Below are 24,884 nucleotides of genomic sequence, written 5' to 3'. Positions count from 1 at the left end.
TGTTTGCAAATGGTTCTAGTTATTTGGAACTAGACAATTTTACTGTCACTTTTTACTGAGTGTACAAATACTAGTGCTGAGGCAGTGGTTAATTGGAATAAAACAGATGTAAAGTTTTATTTTAAATGACTAATGCAGGTACTAGTCAGACACAAGGGGCAGCTTTCAAATGAAGTTGGATGATGGTTAAATATCCAGAGATTTTTTTTGATGCCTTACCAAGATTTAGGTAATCTTGGATGTAACCATTATGAAATCATTCAGAATTTGCTTTACAAACCCATGCCTTGGATGCAGCTGTTCCTCACATCTGCTTACTCAGGAGGTTGCTGGGCCTGCCTTGGTGCTGCTGTGCATTATATGGGTGTTTTAGACATTGTCAGTGGGCATAAAATACTCCAGTGCTACACTTGGACATGCTGAAGCCTTTCCAGCAGTCTGTATTGTAAACAATGCACCTCAGTTTAAAAGTGCTACTAGAGGAAAATCTGGTGTCATTTGTGGCTGTTTGTAGTTAATATTCAGCTTATGATGGATTCTTACAAGAAATAAATCCATCTGTGTGTGCAGTGTTCCAGAGTACACTCGTTCTTCCTCAGAGTGTTGTGGCTAATACAGAAGCCTGCTGTCATTGTGTTTGGTGGCAGCAGCCTCTGTAAATTCCTTTGGTGTTTGTCATGAGCCCAGTGTCAATGTTTGTCAGCAGCCACCGCCTTGCACGATGCCTTATGGTGCTGTAGGATGAGGGAGAGACAAAAGACAGTTTGTCTTCCTCATTGCACTGCCCCAGCTGTGCTGTGCCTGCATAGCCACACCTGGGCTAAAATGTGGTGAGAGCAGCTGGCCCAAAGCCTGACCTGTGCTGGTCAAATGCGCAGTGCTGGAGCCGCTGTGGCAGCCCCAGGTTGTGACACTTGGCTGTTGGCACTGAGGCACCTGTGGAGGTGTAGGGTAGGGCTGTGTGCTCAAGGCATTGTGTAGCTTTGGCAGATCAGTAGTACTCTCAGTAGTCTTGGTAGTTAGGATTGCATACAACTTACTTTCTCTAATTGAAATTCCCCTTTAGTACTGACTCAGACTTCAGCCAGATTGAAATTCTCTAGCTGCCTGGCAGGGATTTCAGCAGGAAAAAACTTCTTTTTGAATCTCTCAGTTGTCTTACCCACTCCAGTAATAGTGTTCAGCTGTAGAGAAGGACAGTGCAGAGGTGCTGAGAGTTGGGGCTGTCATGTGGCTGCTGCCTCTGTTCCCTGCTTCATCTGAACCTGCTCATTGCTGCCGTAACAGGCACTGGCTGTGTACTCTGAAATTCCAGAAAGCAGGAGAGACCCTGATTTCTCACTGTTAAAACTTCTGTTGCTGTTTAACTTGTATGGTTGCTTCCCTAGCATTTTTTAAAAGTCAGTGCATGATCAGCAACCAGGCTTCTCGTGGATAAAGAGACCAAGTGTGGGGGTAGGGAGAGGGAAGGCTGAATGTCAGTAGGAATTGTAGAAAAAGGTATTTTCTTCTTACCCTTGGTTTATTCTTTCAGTTTTACCCATTGAAAGTTATTGGCAGTTATTCTAAAAACTCTTCAAACATAAAAATGCTGAATGGAAAAAAAAACCCCACCAGCAGGAATCCTTTTGAATGCTAAGGAATAGTTATTTGAGAGTTTGATAGCATTATAACTTCCAGTGGCCTCTTTTGAACAGCCAGTCTGGCAATTACTTTATTTATAAAGCTATAAACATATTTTGAACATAAAAGCCAAAAAATACAAACTCAGTGAAGTAAAAAAAATTACAACAAATGATGGATAGTCATTGGACAAATGAAAGTACAGCTGCAAAACATTTATCCCTGCTACATACATACAGTGGTTTTATTTGTTTTAATGAAGTGGTACTTCCATGACTTCTACATTCAAACTGATTTCAGGAATTCAAATACATATTTCAGGAAGAGTTAAAACTGCTGTAAAATAAATCTTGTTGAGATAAAAATTTAAGGGCAAAGTCTTCCTTCTATGAAAAAAAGAGTATTAACACAAAATAGCAACACTTCATATAGCAGTTCCAAAGACACTTTTTTTGGTATTACTAACTTTGTTTTGGCATCAGTTATCAGCCGTGGGGCCATGGAACAGAAGTTGGTCATGCTGTTTTGTCTTGGAAAGGGGCAGCCTAAAGATATCTTTTCTGTGTTTTGGAATAAGAATAATGAAATTTTCTCAGTTACCCCAGTATAAGCTGACTGCAGTATATCACAAGTGGATATTCTGAGTTTATCCTGCAGTAGCTGGAAGCACAGGGTAAGGTCTGGCCATAAACCTGTATGTATAGAGCAGAGCACAGGCAGAACAATGCTGTGGGTCTGACTGCTCCAGCTCTGGGGCTCTGAAAATGTTTCTGTGCCACAAGGGCACAGGGAAGGGCTCCTGGAGAGGGGGTGTTAGGTGTCACTAAGGAGCTTTCACAGGAATCAGTTGGAGTAAAAATGGTGAGAGGAGGCTGTAATGCAGATGAGCCTTTTGCTGGTCGAGGCAGGGACTCACAACACCATAGAGGGGCCAGAGGAGCCTTGAAATAAGTGGCTGAAAGTCCCAGAGAGTGAAATGAATGAGGGCTGGTCTGGGTGCCTCGGCCAGTTTAATACTGATTAGGACTTTCCCTAAAATTTCCTCTGGTGTTATTTAGACACATCTGCTTTCTCTTTTATACGTGCCTTTGCTTTGCTAAGTTACATCTGTCATCCAACCATGCAATAGCAGTCGGGTGTTAAGTTACACCAGCCTTACACCCAATGTGGGCCTCACCAGGCTATGGTGGCTGGTCTGTCATCTGTGGTGTTTCCAGTAGGTGACACTTGTACAGCACCTTACACCAGAGGGTCTCAGAGTGACAAATGATGAGCTGAGACACAGTCATTTTTTAAAGCTGTTTGTGTGTTTGAAAATCAAATCATTAAAGAGACCGTGTCAGATCTGGCAAGAGTCTACTGAGTCCCTGTGTTCAGCACTGGAACATGCTGTTGGCTAAGCTTGCTAAAATAATTTAAAATGAGCAGATTGCATATTGATCTAGTGCTATGTAATTAACCCTCTGAGTGCAGTCAGTATGTGAGTGTGCAGTTGGCATTGGATCAGGTAATGCTACTTCTCCAAGGGTTAAAATGATTCAAACTTCAAAATGACTCTTTTCAAACTTGTCAGGTTTGTGCACGTAGCTTTCTGTCAGTGCTTCTGAAGTTACATTTATGCAGGAGAGGAATAAAGAAATAGGTTTAGATCTTCTAAACTAAAACCAGAAATAAAAAATCTACTGTAAGCAAAACTACCTAAATAAAGGGACTAAACCCAAAGCTGCTCTACAGACTAGTTAGGTTTGGCTTTTTTTTTTTTTTTTAATTTTAAATCCTTGAAGCATAAACTTGGTTAAAAAGTTATGTTTAGTCCAATGTAAAAAATTATGGTTTGTGTTTTTGCATTAAGAAAAAAATATAAAAATATTTTGTACATTATAAAGGTCATCTTAAATTTCTGGCAGTTCTACAATAATATTACTACATAATTTGTATTCAGTACTCCAGAACCCATCTATCAAGTAGGAAAAAAATAGTGCCCCCTCTACCTCTGTGTGGTATCATTTTTCTCTTCAGCAGTCTGGAATATATTTCTTTCAAACAGGAAAAAAGGTATGTACTGGACTAGATTGTGGTCTCTGAGAAGACTGGAAACCTGAAGTAAGTCCAGAACTTGGAATTATTTGGGATTTACATCAGTTCCTGGAGATCATAATCTATCCACAGTGTTTTTTGTTTATCAAACTCAATATATAAATACAATACCAGAAACTGGTAAACATTTTCAGGCTGGAGAGAATACAGTAACATTTGGCATCATCATTGGGGTGGGTGGGAGAATATTCTAGAAAAAGCTAGAATAAGTTTTTAAAAAAAGTTTTACGCTACATCATGAAAAAAGGGTTCTTCTCTTGCTGAAGATACATACAGATGGATGCCTGCAGCCCAGAGCAGGGTAGTGAGAGCTGCTCTGCTGCCAGACTGCCCCGGGGTGGGACAGCTCAGAGAAAGGGCCTGTTGGGCCAGCGTGGTCCCCAGCCCTGGGCTGGTGTCATCCTGGCACACTGGCCAGCCTGCCGGGGCTGCTGGCTCCCTGCATGCCCTGCCCTGCTCACTGCTGTGGAGGTGCAGAGCTTGGGCAGAGCCCACAAACCCAGCACACTGATTTTTGAGGCTTTGCCCAGCCTGCCTGGTGGGATTTCTGACTGTCCACATCTGCAGAGGACAGTTCCTGACAGCAGGGCAAACCCTGGAGCTGACTGATGCCCTGAGCAACCATCAGCCCTTCCAGTGGCTGGTCTGTGCTCCTTTGCCCAGCTGGTGCTCCCTTTTTCGTGCTGGACGACCGTGGAATGGGATGTGTCTGCACAGAGACCTGTTACTTGTAAACAACATCTTCCTGTTCTCAAACAAGAAGTTCAAAAAATTCACCTCGTTGGTTTAAATATTTCTCTATTACCCGGTCAGATCAGAGTGCCGGCATCACTACATTTACTTTTCAGCCATAAGGGCTTTTAAAACATGCTCCTATTCAGCTTTTCCAGCTCCATGGTGTAATGGCTATGAGATCTGTGAGTGACTACACTTTGAAGCAGCTCGGAGGGCAGGGAGTGGAAGCCAGGGTTAGACTGACAGCACCTAGCACCTACAGCAACAAGCTGGGGACTTGGCTCTGCTCTCTGCCACACTTGGAGATAATGCAGTAAAAAAGAAACCAAAACAAAACCCCAAACAAAACAAAAGCATCACAGGGCAGGGACAAAAGGCTTGTTTACTCATCAGCACTTTAAATTTTGGCAAGTACTTATTTTTTACCTTTTTTTTTGAAATTGCTTTTCTATTGTTATCACCCCTCCCCTCCAAGAAACACCCCAATCACATGAGTTTTCCATCATCCTTAAGTCATCCTGTCTCCAAACTTCGCATGTTTTACAGCGAGACGGGGATTTGGCTGGGCCTCTGGTCCTCGTCGAGGGGCAGCGGAACCAGGCGGGCGAGCGGAGTGCCCGATGTGGCCAGTGGCGAGGGACTATGTCCCCGAGGAGGCGCGGCTGTAGGCGGGGGGCGCGGCGGGCGCCGAGGAGCGCCGGGCGCCGGGTCGGGAGGGGCCGGAGGCGGGCGGGAGATGCGCGGACACGGGGCAGGGGTCGGGCTGGTCGCGGTGCGCGGGGTCGGCGGGGGCTGCGAGCTGCTCTGACGGGAAGGCGGAGGGGATGCATCGGAGTGCGTCCGGTGGGGATGGAGGGGAGTCTATAGCACTTCCATCGGAAGAAACTGGGCTGGCACAGCGTCCTTCTCCTTGTAGGTACCGAATGCACTTCTTTTTCCTCCTGGAACAGCGGAGAGAGGTCTCTGTGAGTAACGGGAGAGCCCCTTGTCCCCGCGGGGCTGCAGCGCTGCGGGGATACCGCCAGGCGGCGCCGGCGAGCGGGGATTGGCGCCCGCGGGAAGCGCTCGGCCGCGGCGGGAGAGGAGGAGGAGGAGGAGGAGGAGGAGGAGGAGGGCGCAAAACAGGAGTAAAAATCAAAATTCAGCAATAAAAATGAAAAAAAAAAGGAAAGAAAAAAAGACAAAAGACCCCCCGAAAATAATAAGTATCAAAACTATGAGATGAAAGTAATAATAAAAAATGAAACAATAAAAATTTGAAATAGTAATATAAACACCCCACACGAAAAAAAAAAAACATCCAACCCATGAGGTCATTCCTCACCAGCCACCACCCCAACTTCTTGAATTCTGGGAGGCTGTGTGGGTGCCTGGATCTCACGAGTTCAGGGCTAAAGCATTGCCCCTGCTGTGGGTCTCCTCCCCACCTGCCACAGAGCTGACGCAGGGCCCACGGGACACGTGTGTGTTTTGGTGTCACAGGGCAGATCGGGACCACTGTGCTCAAGAGTGCCAGATGACGCCCTGCTGGGACACTGCTCTTCACACTAGTCTTGGCTTTTGTCATCCCCAGTGTAAGAGCCCTATCAGTCTGAGTCCCTAGAGCCCATTTCCCAGCACTTTCCTGGGCTTGTGCACAGTATCATCTTCTTAGAATCACAGACTGATTTGGGTTGGAAGGGACCTTAAAGCTCATCCCATTTCAACCCCCCTGTCATGGGCACGGACATCTCCCACTAGACCAGGCTGCTCCAAGCCCCATGCAGCCTGGCCTTAGCACTCAGATCTTCTTTTGTGCTCGAATTATCTCTGCATCTTAATATATTTCCCATTCATTACCACCTCCAAGGGCAACTCAGTGATGCAGCTGCACAGAAAGTGCTCAGCAGCGATTCAGGAAGAGGGAAGGAAATGGCCTGGGACTGGCTGGAGCGAGATGGTCTGAGGCTGTCTGAAGTCCTGCTTTGAAAGCTGGAGCACTCCTGAGGCCTTCAGAGGACTTGGGCTTGTTGGAGGGCAGATCACCTTAACCTGCTCACTAAGGGAAATCAGTCCTGACAGAGCTACCAGTCACACTTCAGCCTGTGGGATTCCTGGGTAGGAAATGTTTGCTGTGACCTCCCCTTGAGATGTGACCTCTCCCTTGGGAAGTGGAGCACAGATACAAAATGCAATGTGGACAGACACTGGGGAGAAAGATTTGGCAGAAGGATCTGAATGGCCCTGCAATGGTGACAGACTCAGTGCCACACTCCCATTGATGGGAGTGTGACAGAGCTCATCAGCTGGGGATGGCTTTACTGACCCAAAGGGGTTTTTACACGACAGTACCCACTGAGAGCAGCTCTCCTCCCCCAGCCCTGTGCTTCTACAGAAGTCTGCTAGGACTGGGAAGGTCCTGAAGGCAGCAGGACCTGAGAGCAGTGACCAGCCTCCCTTCATCCCTTCTGGAAGAAACACTCAGGTTCCCCACTTGTTTGGATGTTATGATTTGGGGGTCTCAAAAATACAAGTCACACATAATTCTTGCTGGAGCTGGGTTTGGGTATGATTCCTTCACATCCTGTGACAATTCTGTTCAGTATTTATCCCGAGTGCCAGGTGTCACCTGCTACACCCAGATTGTTTTAACTACCCCTGGCTGTCCAGTCAGTCCCTCACACTATCTTGTCTTCATACACTCTTTGTTGAGCTGGTTTTCCTTCTCTCCATGTGACAGATCCCTCATGTCACCTGCTTTGGGTCTTTGAGCACCTTAATATAGATCCTCAAACAAAAGAGCTCTCAAGATGTCACCTTAATAGTAGTGAGGGGACAATTCCTCTGCTGGAGACTTTACAGCTAAAACAGGTAAAAGAGCATCTCCCACTCGGCTCCCTGCCTCGGCTGTCTCATTTGAGGAAAACAGATCAAATGGAGAACTCACTAATGCGGGCACACACCTTTCTTTGATCTTCCTAATGAAAAACCAGACAGTGTGAGAATGTGTATTAACTAGTCCAGTATTAAACATGACTTGCACTGGATGTGAACAAGAGCAGTAGTGCTATTACTGCTGTCAGTGCCATCGTTAGCCGTGGTGACCCAATTAATGCGATAGGAAACACGACAGCTCAGCTGAACCGAGTATTTAACTCGGAGGGTATTTTCCATGGGTAGTAATTCCCCAGAGACAAGCCTGAGGAGGAGCTGTGTTTCCCACAGACATCTTGGGAGCAGCTGCAGGACAAAGTTGCAATGACCTGTTTAAGATTACAGGAATATGTCCATTGATTCATTCGATTTAAAATAACAGGCGGAAAAAAAGAAGATGTGATACTACAGACTGGTTATAATTGCTCAGTCCATGGGTTATACTGAGGTGGGTGTTACACGGTAAAGGGGTTTATCCCCCTCTCTTTAGGAACTTATACCTCTCCTTTTGGGAACTACAGCACCCTGGAGTGTTTGTCCAGGGTATGGGGGAGGAGAGTGAAAGCTCTGGAGCAAGAGCATCTAGTCTTAACCAGTTAACCTCTCCTATGGAGTGGAAATCCTCTTGGGGAAGTTGTTCTCCGCAGGTGAGCAGAGCACATAGGACAGGAGCCCCTGAGTGGCAGCAGCGTTAGTAGGGGAATTGCGGAGCAGCTCTGGCTGAGCAGGGCTCGGTTACACAGAGTACACAGAGGAGCATGCCAACGTGTCCGAGCACTCCAGCAGCCTGTGTTAATCGGGAAGCCGTGCAGAGGAGAAGCTGAGTTCAGAGCTGGAATGGAGGCAGAGGGAAGGTGGAGAAGTGCCCGTGGAAGAACGGGGCACTCAGCCTGGCGGCACGGCTGCAGGGGCACGGGGGGCTCCAGCAGCTCCCTTTGAACACTCAAGTATTAATGAGACACTAAGGGAGCTCTGCCCAGACTCTCAATCAATTAAAAAATGTTTTTTGTGACACTACCCAGGGAATAAAAGGTGAACAGGGAGCTCTGTTCTTGTGGCACACTGAGGTGCAGGAGGGGAGCTCACGTGGGTTTCAGCCACAAGGACTGGAGCTCAGGGTGCAGCAAGGTGTGGGCCAGATTTGGGTAGCCTAAATGTTACTTCAAGCTGAAGTGAGCACACCAAGCAATACCTTACTTTCACCTTTTTCCTCAATGCATTGATGTAAAACTGCAAATTGCAGACCTCTGTCCAAGCTGGAGCCTCTCTGTGCTCCAGTGCCCAGATCCAGAAGCTCCCAGGAGCTTTTTCTGCCTGGCTGCCTTTGCAGCCCCCCTGAGCCAGGCAGCACTTGGCTGCTGCATGGAGCTTTACTATTGCCTGGTCACATTCATCCCTGGAAGCCTGAAGGGCACAGCACTGCACTGTTTTGCTGCTGGAGGCTGTCCCACCCCACCCATGGTGGGTACTGAAAAATTTAAGGCTCAGGAAGAGATGGATCTTGAAACACATGGCTGGCCCAGTGTATATAGGAAAAAGAAATCCATTAAATCCTCACTGCTGGCCCTAGGGTGCCACTAATGTGATTGGAAATCACTAATGGGAGGAAAAAAAGCCTCATGTCAGGGTCACAGAGGTCTCCATCCTGGAAATAAGCTTTTAAGACCAGGGAAGTCCATCAGCTGAGGAATATGTACAGCACTAAACCAACACTGCCCCGGGAGGGATGAGAAACCCAGAGCACAGCCTTGCAACTTGTCCCTTGCAGCTCAGTCAGCTCCCGAGGATGCTTGGAGCTGCCCCCACTGTCCCAGGAACACCCAGCAGCGAGGAGATGCCGATACACACCTGCACGGGCCGCACCAGTCCGTTTGTTGGTTGAGGCCAAAGCGAGCTCTGCATTTCTTAGGAGAGGCAGGATCTGAACACAGAAGCATGCGCGGCGGAGAATGGGCAAGGCAGAGGCACAAAGAGGAGGAGGAGCACGAGGAAGAAAAGAGGCAACATCATTTTAGCCACTTTAACACACGACTAACAGACTACAATCCCATTTTTTTTCCTGCTGCAGAAAGGTGCTGGCACCACCTGGAAAAAAGTGATCGTTAGGTAAATATCAGTGATCACTGCTGGCAGCTGGAGGAGGTGGTTTGGGAAACAGCTTTGAGAAACGTGGGCAATTATGGGGAAATTCACAGCTCTTCAAATTTTTTAAGTCTGGAAAAGCTGCCAATTCCCAGAGGTGATGCCTGACTCCTGTGTCTGCATCCTTACCTGCTCCCTGCCTTTCCAGCAGCGACTACTTGGGGCTGCCAGTGACCTCAGACTGTGCACGGAGAAAAGAGAAGGAAACATTGCAGAAGCAGGCTGAAAGCAGAGTTAGCACCAAGGAGACCTAGGCAGGCTCAGGGTATTCCACTCTGCTCCCCATCATATCCCTTCCAGTTCTAATGGAAAAGCTGTTCTCCATGGCCTTCCCTAAAACGTTGCTGTTCTACTGTATAATTACGGAACTCATTAGGGTGAAGCCCTGTTTGCTTTCAGGCACATCATGTTTTTCTCTAGTGTTGTAAATGAGATTTAAACAGCACATTTCTGTGCTGGGTTTAGCTTCCTTCTTCAACCACCATCAATGTCTCCTGTTGTGTACAACCAGCAGCTGGTTTTCAATCCATAACAGGTGAAATTATAATTTTTGTATTACACAAAATCAGACAAGACATACATACAGATATATAAAAATATATAATGCACTCTACATAAAAGCCTAAAGGTTTATATTCCCCTTAGCAGACTAGGCACTGAATGAGATCAGCAGTTTTAATTAAACTGAAGGTATTAGTGGGACACATCTCTTGATAATGGTTCCCTTTATAATGAATATTTATCGGTACAGATAATATTTATTCCTGATATGGCAGAATTAATTCAGAAATCAGCACAAGAATAGCCTTGGATTATGGGAATGTTTCTGTGACCAGCTGAAATCTGTCAAAAGGACCTTTTCTAATCAGCAGAGTGGTACAGGGAGGCAGCTGCTACTTCAGTATGACTTTGCTTCAACTCTAGATTACTTTGAAATGACAACCAACAAACTTGGGGTAGTCCCATGAGTGATCTTCAATCCTGCCACGGCATTTCATCCCACATACAATACTGATGTATTTGAGAGGAGTTTTCTTTAGTTAATAACATCTGTAGGTCTGATGGGGACATTCACCCTGGATGTTTTCAATAAATAAGTTTAGTGATGGTTTTCATATGAAGTTATTATACACTTGCCAAAATCGAATCTTTTCAGTTTTCACATACTACCCGTGTTCTAAATCAAACATGTCTATTAAAAACTCACAGAAAGGTTAGTTTACCATGTCTTAGAAAAATAATGGATGTGTATTTCTCTAGTTAAACTCAGGAGAATAAAAGAAAAAGAAAACATGGTAAACCAGAACAATGGCTCCATATTCTCCCCTCTGAGCAGGAAGGCAGGGACAGCTGCCACACTGCACACACTTACCTGAGTTGGAATCTTGCTGCTTTTCCCGTGTTCGTCTCTTCTTTTTCCCCTAGGAAGTCAAAGGAAAGGCTGTTACCTATGCTACAGAAAACCAAGGGTGCTGTGCAGGGTTTTTGGGGCTGAACTGGGTGCTGGGGATGGCTGCTGCCCCCCAGGTGAGCAGATCCTGTAAGAGCCACAGTGCTGCTGGCTCAGCCCATTCCAGGTGGAGATGAACTGGAAAAGGCTGCAAAGGGACTACTCAGGTTTATCTATGAGGGTATCCCCTTCCTTTCCCCTCTTCCCTCTCCAAAGCTCCTAAGAAGAAGCCCAGGAGGAACTCTCAAAGCAAAACACAGATGTGTTTTTGTGCACTTACTATGGCTTCTGCACAGCACAAACTCACTCTGGGCTTGTGCTTTTTTCAGGGATTACCCCTCATTTCCAGTACCCCTGGATCAGGCACCACAGGCATTTTGGTTCAGCACTTTGCAGGAGATCTGTGCATATTTAGAAACTGCAATAAGCTCAAGAGGCAATGGTGGCTGTGTCCCCACTCCAGACCCCACATATGCTCCACCTTCTTCCCAACACACTGCTCCATGCTCTGGTTTCTGAGTCCAGGACCATGCTGCAAGTGCAGCTAAGTCCTGGATTTATGCTGCAGACTGGGTCAGAAGGTGTGAGAGACAATATTAGTGGATGTAAACTAGCTGTAGCAATTCCAGTGCCTGTGCCTGTGTTGCTCAGCACCTCTGACAACTGCTGCCAGAACTCCTCAGCCCACTCTGATGCATCTCACCTTGGGATCCCACCCATTATTGCTTTAATTAATAAATCAGTAATTTAATTAATAATTTAAATAAGATTAATAGAATTAAACAAGATTTGCTGCACGCAATGGAGAGAGTATGGTCAACATCTGATAATCCTTTCCCATTCTTATTCCTCCTCCGTATGTTTTTAAAAAGCTCTTGGTCCATTTTAGAACCTTCCCTATTTCCAAAATGTGCTTTAATATGGTGTCTTACACCCAAACAGAAATTGGTCCTTGATATTCCCTGATTTCAAATGGGAAGGAAAGTTTAGGAAATCCCCAGAAATCTATTTTTAAACAATACTGATCTGTTTCAGCGCTTTTGCAATTCTGGACTCATCTCTCATTCTTCTTTCACAAATAAAAATTAAAAAAGTCCTATCCCCAAACTGCCTCTTTGATTCACAAGATGCAGCACCTCCCCTCATCCCCTGATGAGCTGATTAATGAGGGCACAGTGGCGCAGGAGCAAATCTGGCTGCGTGGAGCAGGCAACTCCCAGGGCTGCCTTTGACCTGTGACTCCTTATATGACTTCTTGTGGTTTGAGTGAAGGTGGAAAGCTCTGAGCTGCGGTAAGCTTTTTCTTCAGTGGGGGAGCAACTGTCTTTCCTGCCTGATATCCGCATCACGTGCTGCAGAAGTGACCTACATTCCTCCTCCTTCTCCTCCTCCACCTCATCCCTGCTCAACTCTGGAGAGGAAAGCATCTCTTCCAACAACCACGACACCCAAACCAGCTGGTTTACAGTGCTGGGAGCATCAATATGCACATTTGGAGCTCATCATCCATCTTCTGGAGCAAGGAACCAGCCCTTGGTTCTCCAGCAACCAGATGAATGATGAGACAGGACTGGGATTTCCATGGAGGATGTGCTTGGAGGTGCCATGCTCTCAGCAATGCTGCTGCCCTCCAGATGTTAATGCTCTCCAGATGTGCGCCAATCAAAATGTGGGCTGGGGGCTTCCCATCACCTCTGCGTTTTCTGTATCACCTTTGCCCCCTGTTTTGGGGGGGAGTTTGGGGTGGTTTGGGTCTGTTTACAGGTGTTTTCTTGCCTGTGGTGGAGTTTGGTGATTCTGGAAGGAGGGCTGGAGTCAGTGTGGGATGGATTTGCACTCACTGTGCAGCTCCCAGGGGAGAGAAAATATCTGTGAGGGAAATGATGGAGCTTTAGATAAAAGGGACAGTCCATGAGTGGATGGACAGACATCTGAAGACTAATGTGTACTTTGCTTCAGTTCTCTAATGAGCTCATTAGGCATGTAACATCAAAACAGTCATGAAAATCACAAGGAAAGACCCCCTAGAAAAAAAGCCACTATTTTAATCACAGAATCATAGAATGATTTGGGTTGAAAGGGACCTTAAAGACATCCTGTTCCAATTCCCTGCCATGGGCAGACACCTTGCATTACCCCAGGCTGCTCCAAGCCCCATCGAGCCTGCCTTGAACACTTCCAGGGATGGAGCAGCCACAGCTTCTGTGGGCAACCTGTGCCAGGACCTCAGCACCCTCACAGATACCTCAGCTTCTGTCCAAGATGCACAAAGCAGTTTGCTTCCATAAAATTATATTTCCAAAGATCATCCACAGCATTTGAAAGCTTCTTGTCCTTTCTACTTGTATTTGCTTGGACAATAAGCAAATAAATGCATGTGGTTGCTGGGGGCTATATCATTCATCCTTTAGACAGGCAATAAGCCAAGAGGGTGTTCAAAATACTGCTGAAATGTGAATTTCTGTGGCTCTTGTGCTGTCAGGAATGGCGCTGCCAGGGCCAGCTGTTTGGTAAACACCAGCTGCTAGCCCCTCAAGTCACTCTGGGCCATGGCACAGGGTGGGGGTCTGAGCACGGTGGCACTCACGTAGTTGTCTCTGGCAGACCAGCCGGGGTAGAGCTGCATGTGGAGCTGCCGTTCCTTGCGAGCCAGTTCGTAGTACTTGGCTTGCTCCTCCCGGGACAGCGCGTGCCACTGCAAGGACAAACAGCAATGAGGCATGGCCCCGCTGTCCCCTCCCAGCCCAGCCCACCATGGCCACCCAGCTCCAGGGCCCCCTGTGTTTATGGGATAAGAGCACCCAGATTTGAAGCAGATGCTCATTGTGTGCTTAAGAGCAGCTGCAAGGGACAGGGATGTAGCACGAGGTGATGACACTGGGCCCTGTGAGCTCTTACCCTCCTTCCCAAGATCTGGTTGATGGCGGCGCTCTCTTTCAGGGTGCACTCGGCGATGACTTTCGCCCGCATTTCTTTCATATACAACATGAAAGCGTTCAGGGGCTTCTTAATAGTGGGCTTCTTGGCTTCCTTCTCTCTCTTTGGTTCTGGTTGAGGTTTCCTTGGTGGGACAAAAGGAGGAGCTGTCAGCATCAGAGCCACCAGAAGACTCAACTCCAAAACAACCCAACAGCACGAGCGCATGGGGGGGGCGAGATGTGCTCCTCAGATCAGAGCTCAGTGTTCATCCACGTCCCCCCACACAAGCATGAAGAGTGATAAATGACAGGGGTGTTGAGGTGCTGATGCTGCCAAACCAGCACTCCCCACTCACATGTTTCGGTCGTAGTGCTCCATCTCTTGCTTGCCGGAGTGGGGCACGATGGCAGGGTGCGGGATGCCGGTGGTGTGCATGCCAGAGCCCAGCATCAGCGGGTGAGTGAACCTGCAACAGAGAGCGGGTGAGCCGTGCCGGGAGGGCTGTGCTGTGCTGGGGTGCTGCAGGCACCAGGTGCCTCGGAGTGAGCTCTGACGTGGCGGAAGCAGACGGAAAGCAGAGGACATGGAAAGCATGCTGGTGCTGCCAGGCTGGGTGCCACATCACCCTCCTGGCATGGCTGGTCTAGCCATGGGCACATGGATGGAAAGGATCTGGTGCCACGGTGAGGGAACCTGCCTGCAGCAGAGCCAGCCTGGCTGAGATCAAGGGTGCTTTCACCCAGCAGTTTCAGCTACTCGGATCTCTGTTGTTGCAGTATCTCATTAGCACTGCGGAAAGGAACAACAAACTCAACCTGGGCTTTGGATGGGAGAGATTAGGACCACCCTGCACCTTTCTTTTAACAGAAATAGACTAAGTCTGAACATGAACCCGAATGCAACTCTAGGAGGTGCACCTTGCCTAAGCAATGCTCTCCACAACACGGGCTGAGATCACGAGAGGTCTCATTAGCTCTCAGGCTTCATTAGCTCTCTCCAGAGTTTTGGAGGATAAAGCCAGCGGAGTCAGCTTTGCCAAGCTTGCCACTTTATGACTGCAGCTTGAGATGGCAGAATTGCCCATGGGAGATGAACTGTTCATTAGATATGCTGGCACGAAAAGAAAAGCTGTTTAATTTAATCCACCAGCACAGTCTGATCCTTATCTGACCAGGTGTACTTTCTCAGCTGCAGCAGCGCTGCAAAATCCACCCCAAAATCCTGCAGGCAGGAGCTCAGGGAGGCTGCTGGGGCTCCACAGGGAACCGTTAGCTCCTCTTGGCTTCACTTTGGAGGCTGTGCAAGGGTGATGTCTTACGAGCAAGGAGGGCTGGCAGCACTCCCTCCTCTCTTCTGTAGGGCTAAGGGGCTCCATGGATCAAGGGAAGCATGACCAAGGGTTGCACGGTTCGAGGGCTGCACGGATCCAGGTTTCTGCATGGCTAAGGCTTGCATGAGCAAGGGTTTGCATGACTTTCCTGTGGGAAATCTCCACTAACAGCTCTTCAGGACAACACGAAGCAGAAGCGAAAGCTGCTGTATGAGCCCTGGCATCCCTACAGAGCCACAGGGGCTTTTCCTAGCAGCACTCCTGGAAGGGCTGTGCTCTGTAATTCCCATCCACAGGGGATGCATTTTGCTCACCCAAAGGCAGAAGCTGCATTTGTGTCTCACAGAACTGACTTGTGCTGATGGGATGGCAGCAAATCAGTGCCCACTCCTGTCCTGCTTTTAGAGCTGAGACCAAGTCAACCAGATCCATCTCTGCAGAGCAAAGCGGTGGTGGCAGCAGGGACACATTCAGGACTAGGGTTAGTGACATGGAGCAAAGTCCTGAGCAACAGATTCCATCCCATTTTCCCAATGCTGAGCTGAAGGCTGGAGTTTCTGACTCTCTTTAAAGTTCTGCTGATTAAAACCCAACCATTGTGCATCCTTCATCCTCAACATTCCCCTGAGCACCCTTTGGACAGACACTGCCTAGAAACGCCTTCCCTTCCCACGGCTGCCCTGGGGAGGGTGCATGGCTGTCCCTGGGTGGCTGTGGTCTGCTGCAAGCTCCTACTGCACAAACTGCAAGCTGCGAGACCAGCTGAGCTGCTGCCCTGTGTCACACAGCTCATACTCACCTGGAGAAAGAAGCCCCAGCAGAAAGCGCTGACGAATACGGCTGTCTAAATCCACATGACGGGAGCGGATAGACAGACTGGCTCTGCCTGGGATCAGGAAGAAAGAGGCTATAAAGCATCCACAGCTACGTGGTATTTCCTAAAGATACCCTTTGCTAAGGGGACTCAGAGCACTGATGCCCCTGCTTGGGGGGACACTTGGTGTCCCCTGGGCTTGAGGGGCAGTGCGGGATTTGGACACTATTTTTAGAGAATCTGGGCCTTCCTACAAAGGTTGGAATCCAATTCTAACCCCCTTCTGCCCCTGGTACTGGGTAATGCTGCAGCTTTGAGTTTGCCTGGTAACAATGCAAAATGCAGAGGTGGGCTGAAAAATCAGGAGATGTTGCAATTGCACAGAAGAAGTTGTTTATAAGAGCTCAGTGTGACCAAAAAACCTAAGGCCTACTCAGAGTCTCTGTGTGGTGCATGAGAAGCTGCAGTAGGAAGATGAATATGAGGAAAACTTCCTTCCTGTGCAGAGACCAAGCACTGGAACAGGTTGCCCAGAGAGGATGTGGAGACTCCCTCACTGGAGATATCCCAGGATTGTCTGGACACAATCCTGTGACACGTTCTCTGGGATGACCCTGCTTGTGCAGGGAGGTTGGACCAGATGACCCATTGTAATCCCTTCCAACTTTATCTACTCTGTGACTCTGTGAGGTCCCAAGCACAGGAGACTCCTGGAATCTGGAGAGAAAGTACCTACCCTGCCCTTGTGCTTCAGGAATGCTCTGATTTCCCCAGCACAGCTTTTTAAGGACGCCCATCAGTTTTAAACAAGCCAAAAGCTCAGTCCTGTGTTCCTTTTGAAAGTTGTTTCATACTGGGGACCAGGCATGTACCAGACCTGGGGCGGGAAATTATTTTTGAGATAGTAAAATAACTATGCAGGAAGTTCCTTGTTGTTCCCAGCAAGGGAACCCCCACATTTTCATATGGAAATAGCTCAAAAATACCTTGGCTTGTTCTGCAAACCTGCCAAAAGATGCTTCTAGCCTAAAACTGCACATGGAAACTGAGATCATAGAATCACAGAATGGTTTATGTTGTAAGGGATCTTGAAGCTCATCTCATTCCAACCCCCCCAGCCATGAGCAGGGACACCTTACACTCGACCAGGTTGCTCCAAGCAGTCTGGCCTTGGGACATTCCCAGGGATGGGGCACAGTGAGGTGCTTACACCTGTGCTGGTCCTTATGGTCCTCTGGCCAGGCTGCACAGAGCTGTGCCTAAAACCAGGACCATCTACTGTCAGCTCTGATGACCAAAATATCCACCAAAGTCCATTATCATTAAGTGTGGTGCACTGCAAAGGACCAAGCTCCTGGATGCCTGGGATCTTTCAGGGCTAAGGACAAGTTCCTGTCCCGAAGAAGAATAGTGACAGCAGGGTAGCAGTCTGGCCCCTGAGCTGAGCTGAGCTGGGCAGGAAGGAGGCTCCCATTCCCGCGGCTGTGTCTCGGCTTGACCGAAATCTGTGGGATCTGTCTGTAGGAAAGGCAGCCGGGGCTGTTTACACCCTGGCAGGCAGAAGTCCTCTCCCACCCCTCAGATGTCGGTGGGTATAAACACACCAACAAACAGCCAAGTGCTGCCGCGCACCGGGAAACCGAAACAACCTTTGAAGTCAGAGGCGGCTGCCCCAGGGCCGAGAAAACACTCGGAGCTAATCCAGAAGCGACCTGTGTTACTCCAGAGGCTGGGATATTGGGATAGCAATGGAGTCAGGTACTCGCAGCCTCATCCAAAGTCCCTCTCGCACGCAAATCAAAGCAACTGCAAAATCAGTCCCTGATGGCTGGGAATGCACGATTACAGCCCAGATCATGGAATTACAGACTGGTTTGGGCTGGAAGGAACATTGAAGTTCAACTCATTCCAAGCTCCTGCCATGGGCAGGGACAACTTCCATGAGCCCAGGTTGCTCCAAGCCCCATCCAACCTGACCATGAACACCTACAGGGATGGGGCAGCTGCAACTTCTCTGGGCAACCCGTGCCAGCACCTTACCACCCTGAACTTCTTCCTAACATCCAATAAAGTAAAGAATAAAGTTAGTAAAGTTAGTAAAGAACTTCTTCCTAACATCTAATCTAACTCTCTCCTCTTTTAGTTCAAAACTGTTCCCTCTTGTCCTATCACTCTCTGCCCATATAAAAAAACCCTCTCCCTCTTTTTTATAAGCTCCCTTTAGGTATGGGAATGGGCTTCAAGTTCTCCCTGGAGAATTCTCCAGGCTGGACAACCACAGCTCTCTCAGCCCATTTCCAGAGGATCACCTGGTGATGGGAGGGAGGCTCAGAAAAAGGGCTGTGGGATGGTGGTGGAGGGGCTGCCATGGCACTGCCATGCTCAGCCCTGGGCACAGGTGGGTGACACGATTTGCAGGTTCCTGGCCAATGTTAACATCCAGGCTCCCATAAGTAAAACTCACTTGACTGGACTCTTGGAGGTTTTTATCTGACTGTCATCCCAGCTAATTACAGAGAGAGTGATTGCAGCTCCTCCTCCCGAAGCACTCAGTGAGAACAAAACCAGTTTCTGCCCAGCTGCTGCCTGCCAGTTCATGGAGGAAAAGTTGCTTCCCGTGTGTGGCCACCCTGGCTTGGCAGCTGACTTGGTGGCACCAGCACAACCATGGAATCCTGTAATGGTTTGGGATGCAAGGGACCTTAAAGACCATCCAGTTCCAACCCCCTGCCATGGGCAGGGACACCTTGCACTATCCCAGGTTGCTCCAAGCCCCATCCAGTCTGGCCTTGAACACTTCCAGGGATGGGGCAGCCACAGCTTCTCTGGGATGCATCCCTGGCATGACCATCCCCAGCACATCCATCCCTGGCACACAGCCCTTGTTGCCCACTGCTGACATAGGGGAGATGCTGCCATGAACCTGCTGGGCTTCAGTGCTTCTGCACTCACCCACAGCTGTGTGCTGAGCCTCAGCTGAGGATGGGCACTCCATGAGTGGGTTTGGGGCTCTTTCTGTACATTTTGGGCACAGAAAAGAATGAGCAAAAGCTCTATTAAACACATGTGCCTCAAGGTGCTGCTCTCTGCTTGTCAGGTTGTTTGTTGCTTTACCATACCTGCTCTATTAGTCACTAATGAAGGCATTTGATGAGGCTGCAGGAGGATGACAAACCCCACGGATGCTGGAGCAGCTCTCAGCCATGAAAGCTCTCTCCACCACCAACTGCCCCACAAATACTCCATAAAAAACCAGACTGCTCTCCCTTCATGTGCCCAGAGCTGTCTGAACAGCATCATCCTAATCCAGGAGTGGACCTTCCATTTGACAAACAGGCTCCTTTCTCTCCGCTCGTATTTCTTTCATGTTACAGCACAGTCACCCCAGTCCTTGTTTTCCCTGAGGATGAATCACATCATATGAGGAGTTAAATCATCACCCAAGAGTAGCAGATTTAGCACAGAAGGCAAAATGTAATCTCTTTGAAGCCAGACTCTGTATCAAAGGCCTCTGTTTCCTTGTGTTTAAATATCTGGAACATGAAATTCATAAACAAAACAAAGCAAAAAGCTAACATTTTACTCTGTGCTTTAAGAAGCTTCCCCTTTCCCACTCTGCAATAGGTTCTTGTACCTGGAGCTCTCTGATGAGCTTTGCCAGGGTTTTATCCACCGGCACTGGGGGGATCTGGCCACTGCCCCTGTGATCACCTGTCCAGCACTCTCTCCTCGTCCCAGCAGCTCTGAATTGCCACCTGCAGCCACCAGCCTCCCTGTCAGCCTCTGCTATGTGCCTACATCATAACTGGGGATTAAAAATTAATCCGAGTAGTGATGATGCCCACATGGCAGCACCTGCCAGACTGCTCTCAGTGTGCTCACAGTCATGAGGACAAAAGCCAGTGGCAGTGACCACAGAGAACACACTGGTGGATTTTTAACTTTTGTCCCTGAGGCAGGTTTCCCAACAGGCTCTGCTCTGCAGGATGCTCAACAGGGCAGGCCCATGCAGGGGATACATTTTGGGAGTGCTCCAGCTCATGGTCTCTCCTTCTCCATTCCTGCTGGGGACATGGCTACCACTGAGCAGGCTGAGCTGTGGCCATGCTGTGGGTACTGGGGTTGCTTTCTGAGCAGGTCTCTGCCACGGTGTACTTTCTCCCTGTGTGTCAGATCCCAAGAAACACCATGGCCTGGCAGATGGAGCATCTCAAGGGATCAATCCATGCTGGTGGCATACTCAGAGAAAGCACTGTTTGTGCCGAAAAGTCCAGCGAGGGAGAAAAACTCCTACTAAAAAGAGAGACTTTTGCTGTGATTAGGAGGGGTGGGGAGGAAGCTCTCCCTGGGTTCTCTAACCCACACAGACAGATGTAAAGCAGGAGGCAGTTTTGAATTGGGCAGGTTGTAACCCCTCTCCAGGGATGCCTCAGCCAGGATGGAGCCTTCAGCCTCTCCATGGGTCTGCTCCCCACCTCTAAGACAGGGCTGAATTCCCCTCTCTGTTCACACAGCACACAGGAGGGGTGAAGCTGGGGGAAAGCACCGTGAAGGTCACAGGGAGTGGCCGCAGTGTCCTGACCCCACCTGGCACATGCAGCAGGGCCAAGGCTGTGTGGGGCTGAGCCCTCCTCACTCACCATCCCATTGACGGCGTGATCTGGCCGACTCCACCGGGGGGCAGGGGGTAGAAACCAGGGATGTCTGAGGTCTGCGAAGGACGGTGCACTCCTGGAAGAAGGGAGAAGGAGATGAGTTGGACCTGGCACTGCACTCCCTGGCTGACCCAGACCATTCCTGCTTCTTCTATGGACACTCGTGGACAGCTCCATGAAGTAGCTATCTGCAAGTGGCAGGATATTGTAATTCCCCTTTATTGCCTGTGGTTGTCCCTGCGGGGATGTGGTGGGTCATCCATGTTGCTGCAAAATCACAAACACTCTTGTAAGGCAGTGGAGGAGGCAGCTCTCTTTTGTACAAGCATCACACCTGCTCCATGCCACCCTGAGGCCAAGCAGCAACTTGCTTTGGCAAGGATTTGGTTGGCTCCAGGCATTCATCTGCCCTTTCCAGAGAGCCCACTGAGGTGCTCAATGGATGGTCAAAGCCATTCCTGTGCTCCCTCTCCATCAGTCAACCACAGGACCCCCCATGAGCAGGCAGTGGGGATGCTCCAGCAGGCATCACTTCCAACTTCATTTTAAGCAATTTGAGTTCAAAACAATTGCTCTGCAGCTCTGTGGGTGCCAAGGAACTGTGGAGGTGGGTATGGTGCCAGCTGGGAATTCACCCTTTGCATGGGGAATCCCTGGGTGATCTTCAAAGCTGCTGGCACGGGCAGCATGGCCAGGGGACACAGCCGCAGCATCGCTCTGTTCCTATCTGGACTGGAAAACATCCTGTGGAGCCTGGGGCTGCGGGTGGGACTCAGACAACCACAGTGCTGCTGGCAAAAACAGCCTCCAGCTGACCCCTGCACTGGGAAACTGGAGGGGTGCTGGGGCTGAGCTCTGGCACAGTGTGGTGTGGCGCTGGCTGCTACTGAGCCTCAGACAAAAATCGGGTACAGGGATTGTCCAGTGGCCGTCCTGGGTCATAAATACATGGAATAAATTGGTGATGAGTTGCAAGCACACTCAGAAGTCTGGATATTTCTCCGAGGGGTATGAATGATAAATTATTAATTAGGAATGACACCAACAGGTTCCAAACGTCTTATTAGGAGTTAGCTAAAATAAGTACATAACTGACCTGAAACAAATACATAACTTAGTATGAGATCTCCTTCAACTGGCACTCAGCAGCCCACTGAGGGTCAGACAAACCAGCACCCAAACAAAGCAGCTGATGGAACATCCTCAGATTTGCACCCCAACAATACGAGTTGCGTAAGTCAGAGCACAAGTTATTCTTGCTGGCCCAGTGGTTGGGACACCAGCCACTGACTCAGAATTCCTGCTTGTATTTCCTCGTCTGCGTGTCCTTGGGCTACTGTGAGAAACTTTAAAGGGGTGCTGGGAGAATGAGAGTGACTCTCAAGCGCTTACACTGGAGGATAATAGGAGCTATTTCAGTGATGGAAAACCGAGATGGGGCACATCCAGCATGAACAGGGGAGAAAAGCCTCTCCCCAGTGAGAGGGGATGGATGGGGCATGGATGATCCCAGCTGTGCCACAAAGGCAAGACCCAGCTGAGGAGGATGGTCTGAACCTCTCCACGAATAGCCCCTGGAGGGTCTCTGGAACAAACAGACTCCCAGTGTCTGTAAAAGTGCAGGCTAAGTGGGAAAGGGGAGGCTGGGCAGTGCCTGGGTGGGCAGCCCAAGTACAACTTCCTAGAATGACTGACCCACTACAGAGATGAATGCTCAGGGACTGCTCCAGTGTCAGTTGTAGCCTCCACAGAGGGATATAACCAGACCTGCCCTTGGGTGAGCTGCTTTTGGATCACTGAAGCTTTCCCAGGCTGACAGTCCCAGGAGGCAACTCACAGTGAGGAGCTCCAGGAGGGGCAGAGCTCTGCCAGGCACACAAAAGGCAGCGTGGAGGAAGGTGTGTCAGGTTGTTTCCCTGCACACTTTCTCTCCAGACTCAAACTCAGCCATTAGCTGAGTTTTTATTTTGTTAACTCTTCCTGGTTTTCTGCTAAGTTTATTATGCTCTGATGGCTGACAAGCAGTGTGTTGCCTGGAAGACAACCAGGATGTGCCTGGGTATCTCTGAAACCAGACCTAAATCCTACCCATCAGCATCCCTAACGAGTCCAGAATGTGGCCTCCAGACCTAAATCCTACCCATCAGCATCCCTAATGAGTCCAGAATGTGTCCTCCAGGCTCAGAGCAGGGATTATTCAGTGGGTCATCCAGCCAAGAGCATCCCCCATAACCCATTGTTTTATCAATGGTGATAACTTGGTGAAGCTGATGCCTCTGGGACAGTTTGGATCACTCCTGGGTGGAGGCCTTTGCCCAAATCACAACAGTTGGTTTTGTGCCTCTGTTTGGACACTGATTTCTGGGCTCTGATGGACCCTGACCTTCCTGAATGTAAAACTGTCAATTTGCTTGCTTTCCCATGAAATCAAGCCCAGGTTTATGTAAAAGCCTGGATAATCTGAACAGATGTTCTGCACTAATGTAAGGTTGAGAAAAACGTGATTTTATACTCAGTTTGCCAGGAACCCATGAAGAATGATGGAATGACGGACTGAAGTGAATTCCCCTACACATATCTACATTTAGAGTCTATTTTAGAGGGCTTAACCTCAACATACTGTACTTTCCTCCACAGCCTCATGAGCCAATTGACACAGCCTGGGCTCACACAGGAACCCAAAAAGCCAAACGCTGTGACAACCACATAACGTGTGGCTACAGGGACACACGTGTCACAGTCCAGTCAACTATCAGACACCGATCCTGTTTAGTCAAAATATTTCCTGTTTCAAGCATTTATTTTCTCAAAATGACAACCTGCCAACAGTTTGGGTATGAGTCAAAGGAAAGATTACTTTCCATTTTCTGGTTGACTCTTGCGCATTATCGTGCAGGCTCTGGTCTCGTCTCAAGGTACAGGACGGCTTGTACAGAGAACTGAGCACACTCCATCAGCAGGACTGGCACTTTTGGTGTCGAACTGCTCATGGCCAGGATTACAAAGCATTGCCAATAAGCTAAATAATCCCCTACTGCTAAGCAATGACCAAAGCTCCTGACTCTTCTCATTGATTTGGGACCAGGAAGGTGACGGCCTTGACCTCAGTGGTGTCCAGCTCTGTCCCCTCCCAGCACACAGGTGTCAGTGCTGCCATTACCTTGTTTCTGGTTGATGTCAGCGGGCAGGTGGGGCGAGTGGGAGCCGTGGCTGAAATGGTCGTTGCTGTACGGGATGAGCGGGGTGAGCGGGTGCACTCCGTGCGACGGCTGCACGACAGGAACTTTGTTGGACTGCAAGACACAACGAGGGAGAGGACTCAGAAGCCATTGGGATCCACCAGCAAGGAGGGGCAGTGCCCTCTGCAGTCCTGCTGTTGCCAGCAAGGCTGGGAAGAACCAAAAACACCACACAAACACTAAACACGTTACTAAACAAACATTGCAGCATCCTGCAAAAAAAATCCATAAACCAAGCAGGGAAAACAGCTGGAGATGATTTCATGGGTAAGTGGAAAACAGATCAAATCAGCATGAAGTTTTCAAAATTCAGAATGTTTTCATTCATTTCCAGTATCTTTTATTCCAAGATGAATGCTCCAAGTGTGTTACCCAATGCAAAGCTCTTGTTCTCTGTCCTGGGCCACCACAGGGTCTAAATCCGGACTTTCACATCATTCATATTCACTGTGAAAACCATGCCTGGGCTTTCCTAATCAGGGCTGTCATGCAGGGACAGACACAGAATCACAGAATCATCTAGGTTGGAAAAGACTTTGTAGAGATCATCAAGTCCAACCATTAACCCAGCACTGCCAAGGCCACCATCAAACGTCTTTGAAAATGGGACGTGGTCACCAGTGAGCACTTGGGCTGAAATCTCTGTTGGACTGAGCTCCAGTGCTGGAGAAGGACCAGAGGGAGCTGAGGCAATGCTGGGGATGCAAAAAATCCAGGAAAATTAAGCAAAGATACATCTGTCTCCTCTTGCAGCTACCCCAGGTTATACACAGCATGGCTGTTGGAGCCAAACGCCTTGGAAAAGACATTTTTTGGTGAACACAATGGGAAGTCCTCCTGCATGTTGCAGCAGAGAGAGGGGAACCTGTTTGGAAGAGCTGCACAGCTGTAAGGAGCACACACTCTCACACACTCACATACTGCCATCCATGCAGCCTCCTCGCCTCGAGCGTCTCCTGCTGCTTCC

At 48.9% G+C, this 24,884-nt stretch overlaps 1 protein-coding gene across 4 annotated transcripts in view; it reads right to left on the bottom strand.

The window, feature by feature from the left end:
- Positions 1-1,687: 1,687 nt before the first annotated feature.
- TCF7 (transcription factor 7) overlaps positions 1,688-24,884 on the bottom strand; it is a 72,243-nt gene continuing 49,046 nt past the window's right edge. For 2 of the 4 annotated variants that reach the window (XM_085073539.1, XM_085073540.1), the window contains exons 4-12: positions 23,839-23,971; positions 20,664-20,754; positions 16,009-16,095; positions 14,235-14,345; positions 13,859-14,021; positions 13,548-13,655; positions 10,883-10,931; positions 9,217-9,289; positions 1,688-5,396 (exon numbers count right to left, since the gene is read on the bottom strand). In XM_085073539.1, coding sequence (XP_084929665.1) covers positions 5,096-5,396; positions 9,217-9,289; positions 10,883-10,931; positions 13,548-13,655; positions 13,859-14,021; positions 14,235-14,345; positions 16,009-16,095; positions 20,664-20,754; positions 23,839-23,971 — 1,116 coding nt within the window. In that variant the 3' untranslated portion in view covers positions 1,688-5,095. The remainder of the gene's footprint in view (positions 5,397-9,216; positions 9,290-10,882; positions 10,932-13,547; positions 13,656-13,858; positions 14,022-14,234; positions 14,346-16,008; positions 16,096-20,663; positions 20,755-23,838; positions 23,972-24,884) is intronic. The other 2 variants (XM_085073541.1, XM_085073542.1) reach the window with 2 other exon arrangements.

This window comes from Lichenostomus cassidix, chromosome 13, assembly GCF_008360975.1.
Source record: "Lichenostomus cassidix isolate B80296 chromosome 13, HeHo_3.0, whole genome shotgun sequence".
NCBI lineage: Eukaryota > Metazoa > Chordata > Aves > Passeriformes > Meliphagidae > Lichenostomus > Lichenostomus cassidix.
Note: the sequence above shows the minus strand (reverse complement) of the source record. Positions and strands in the feature narration are given on the sequence as shown.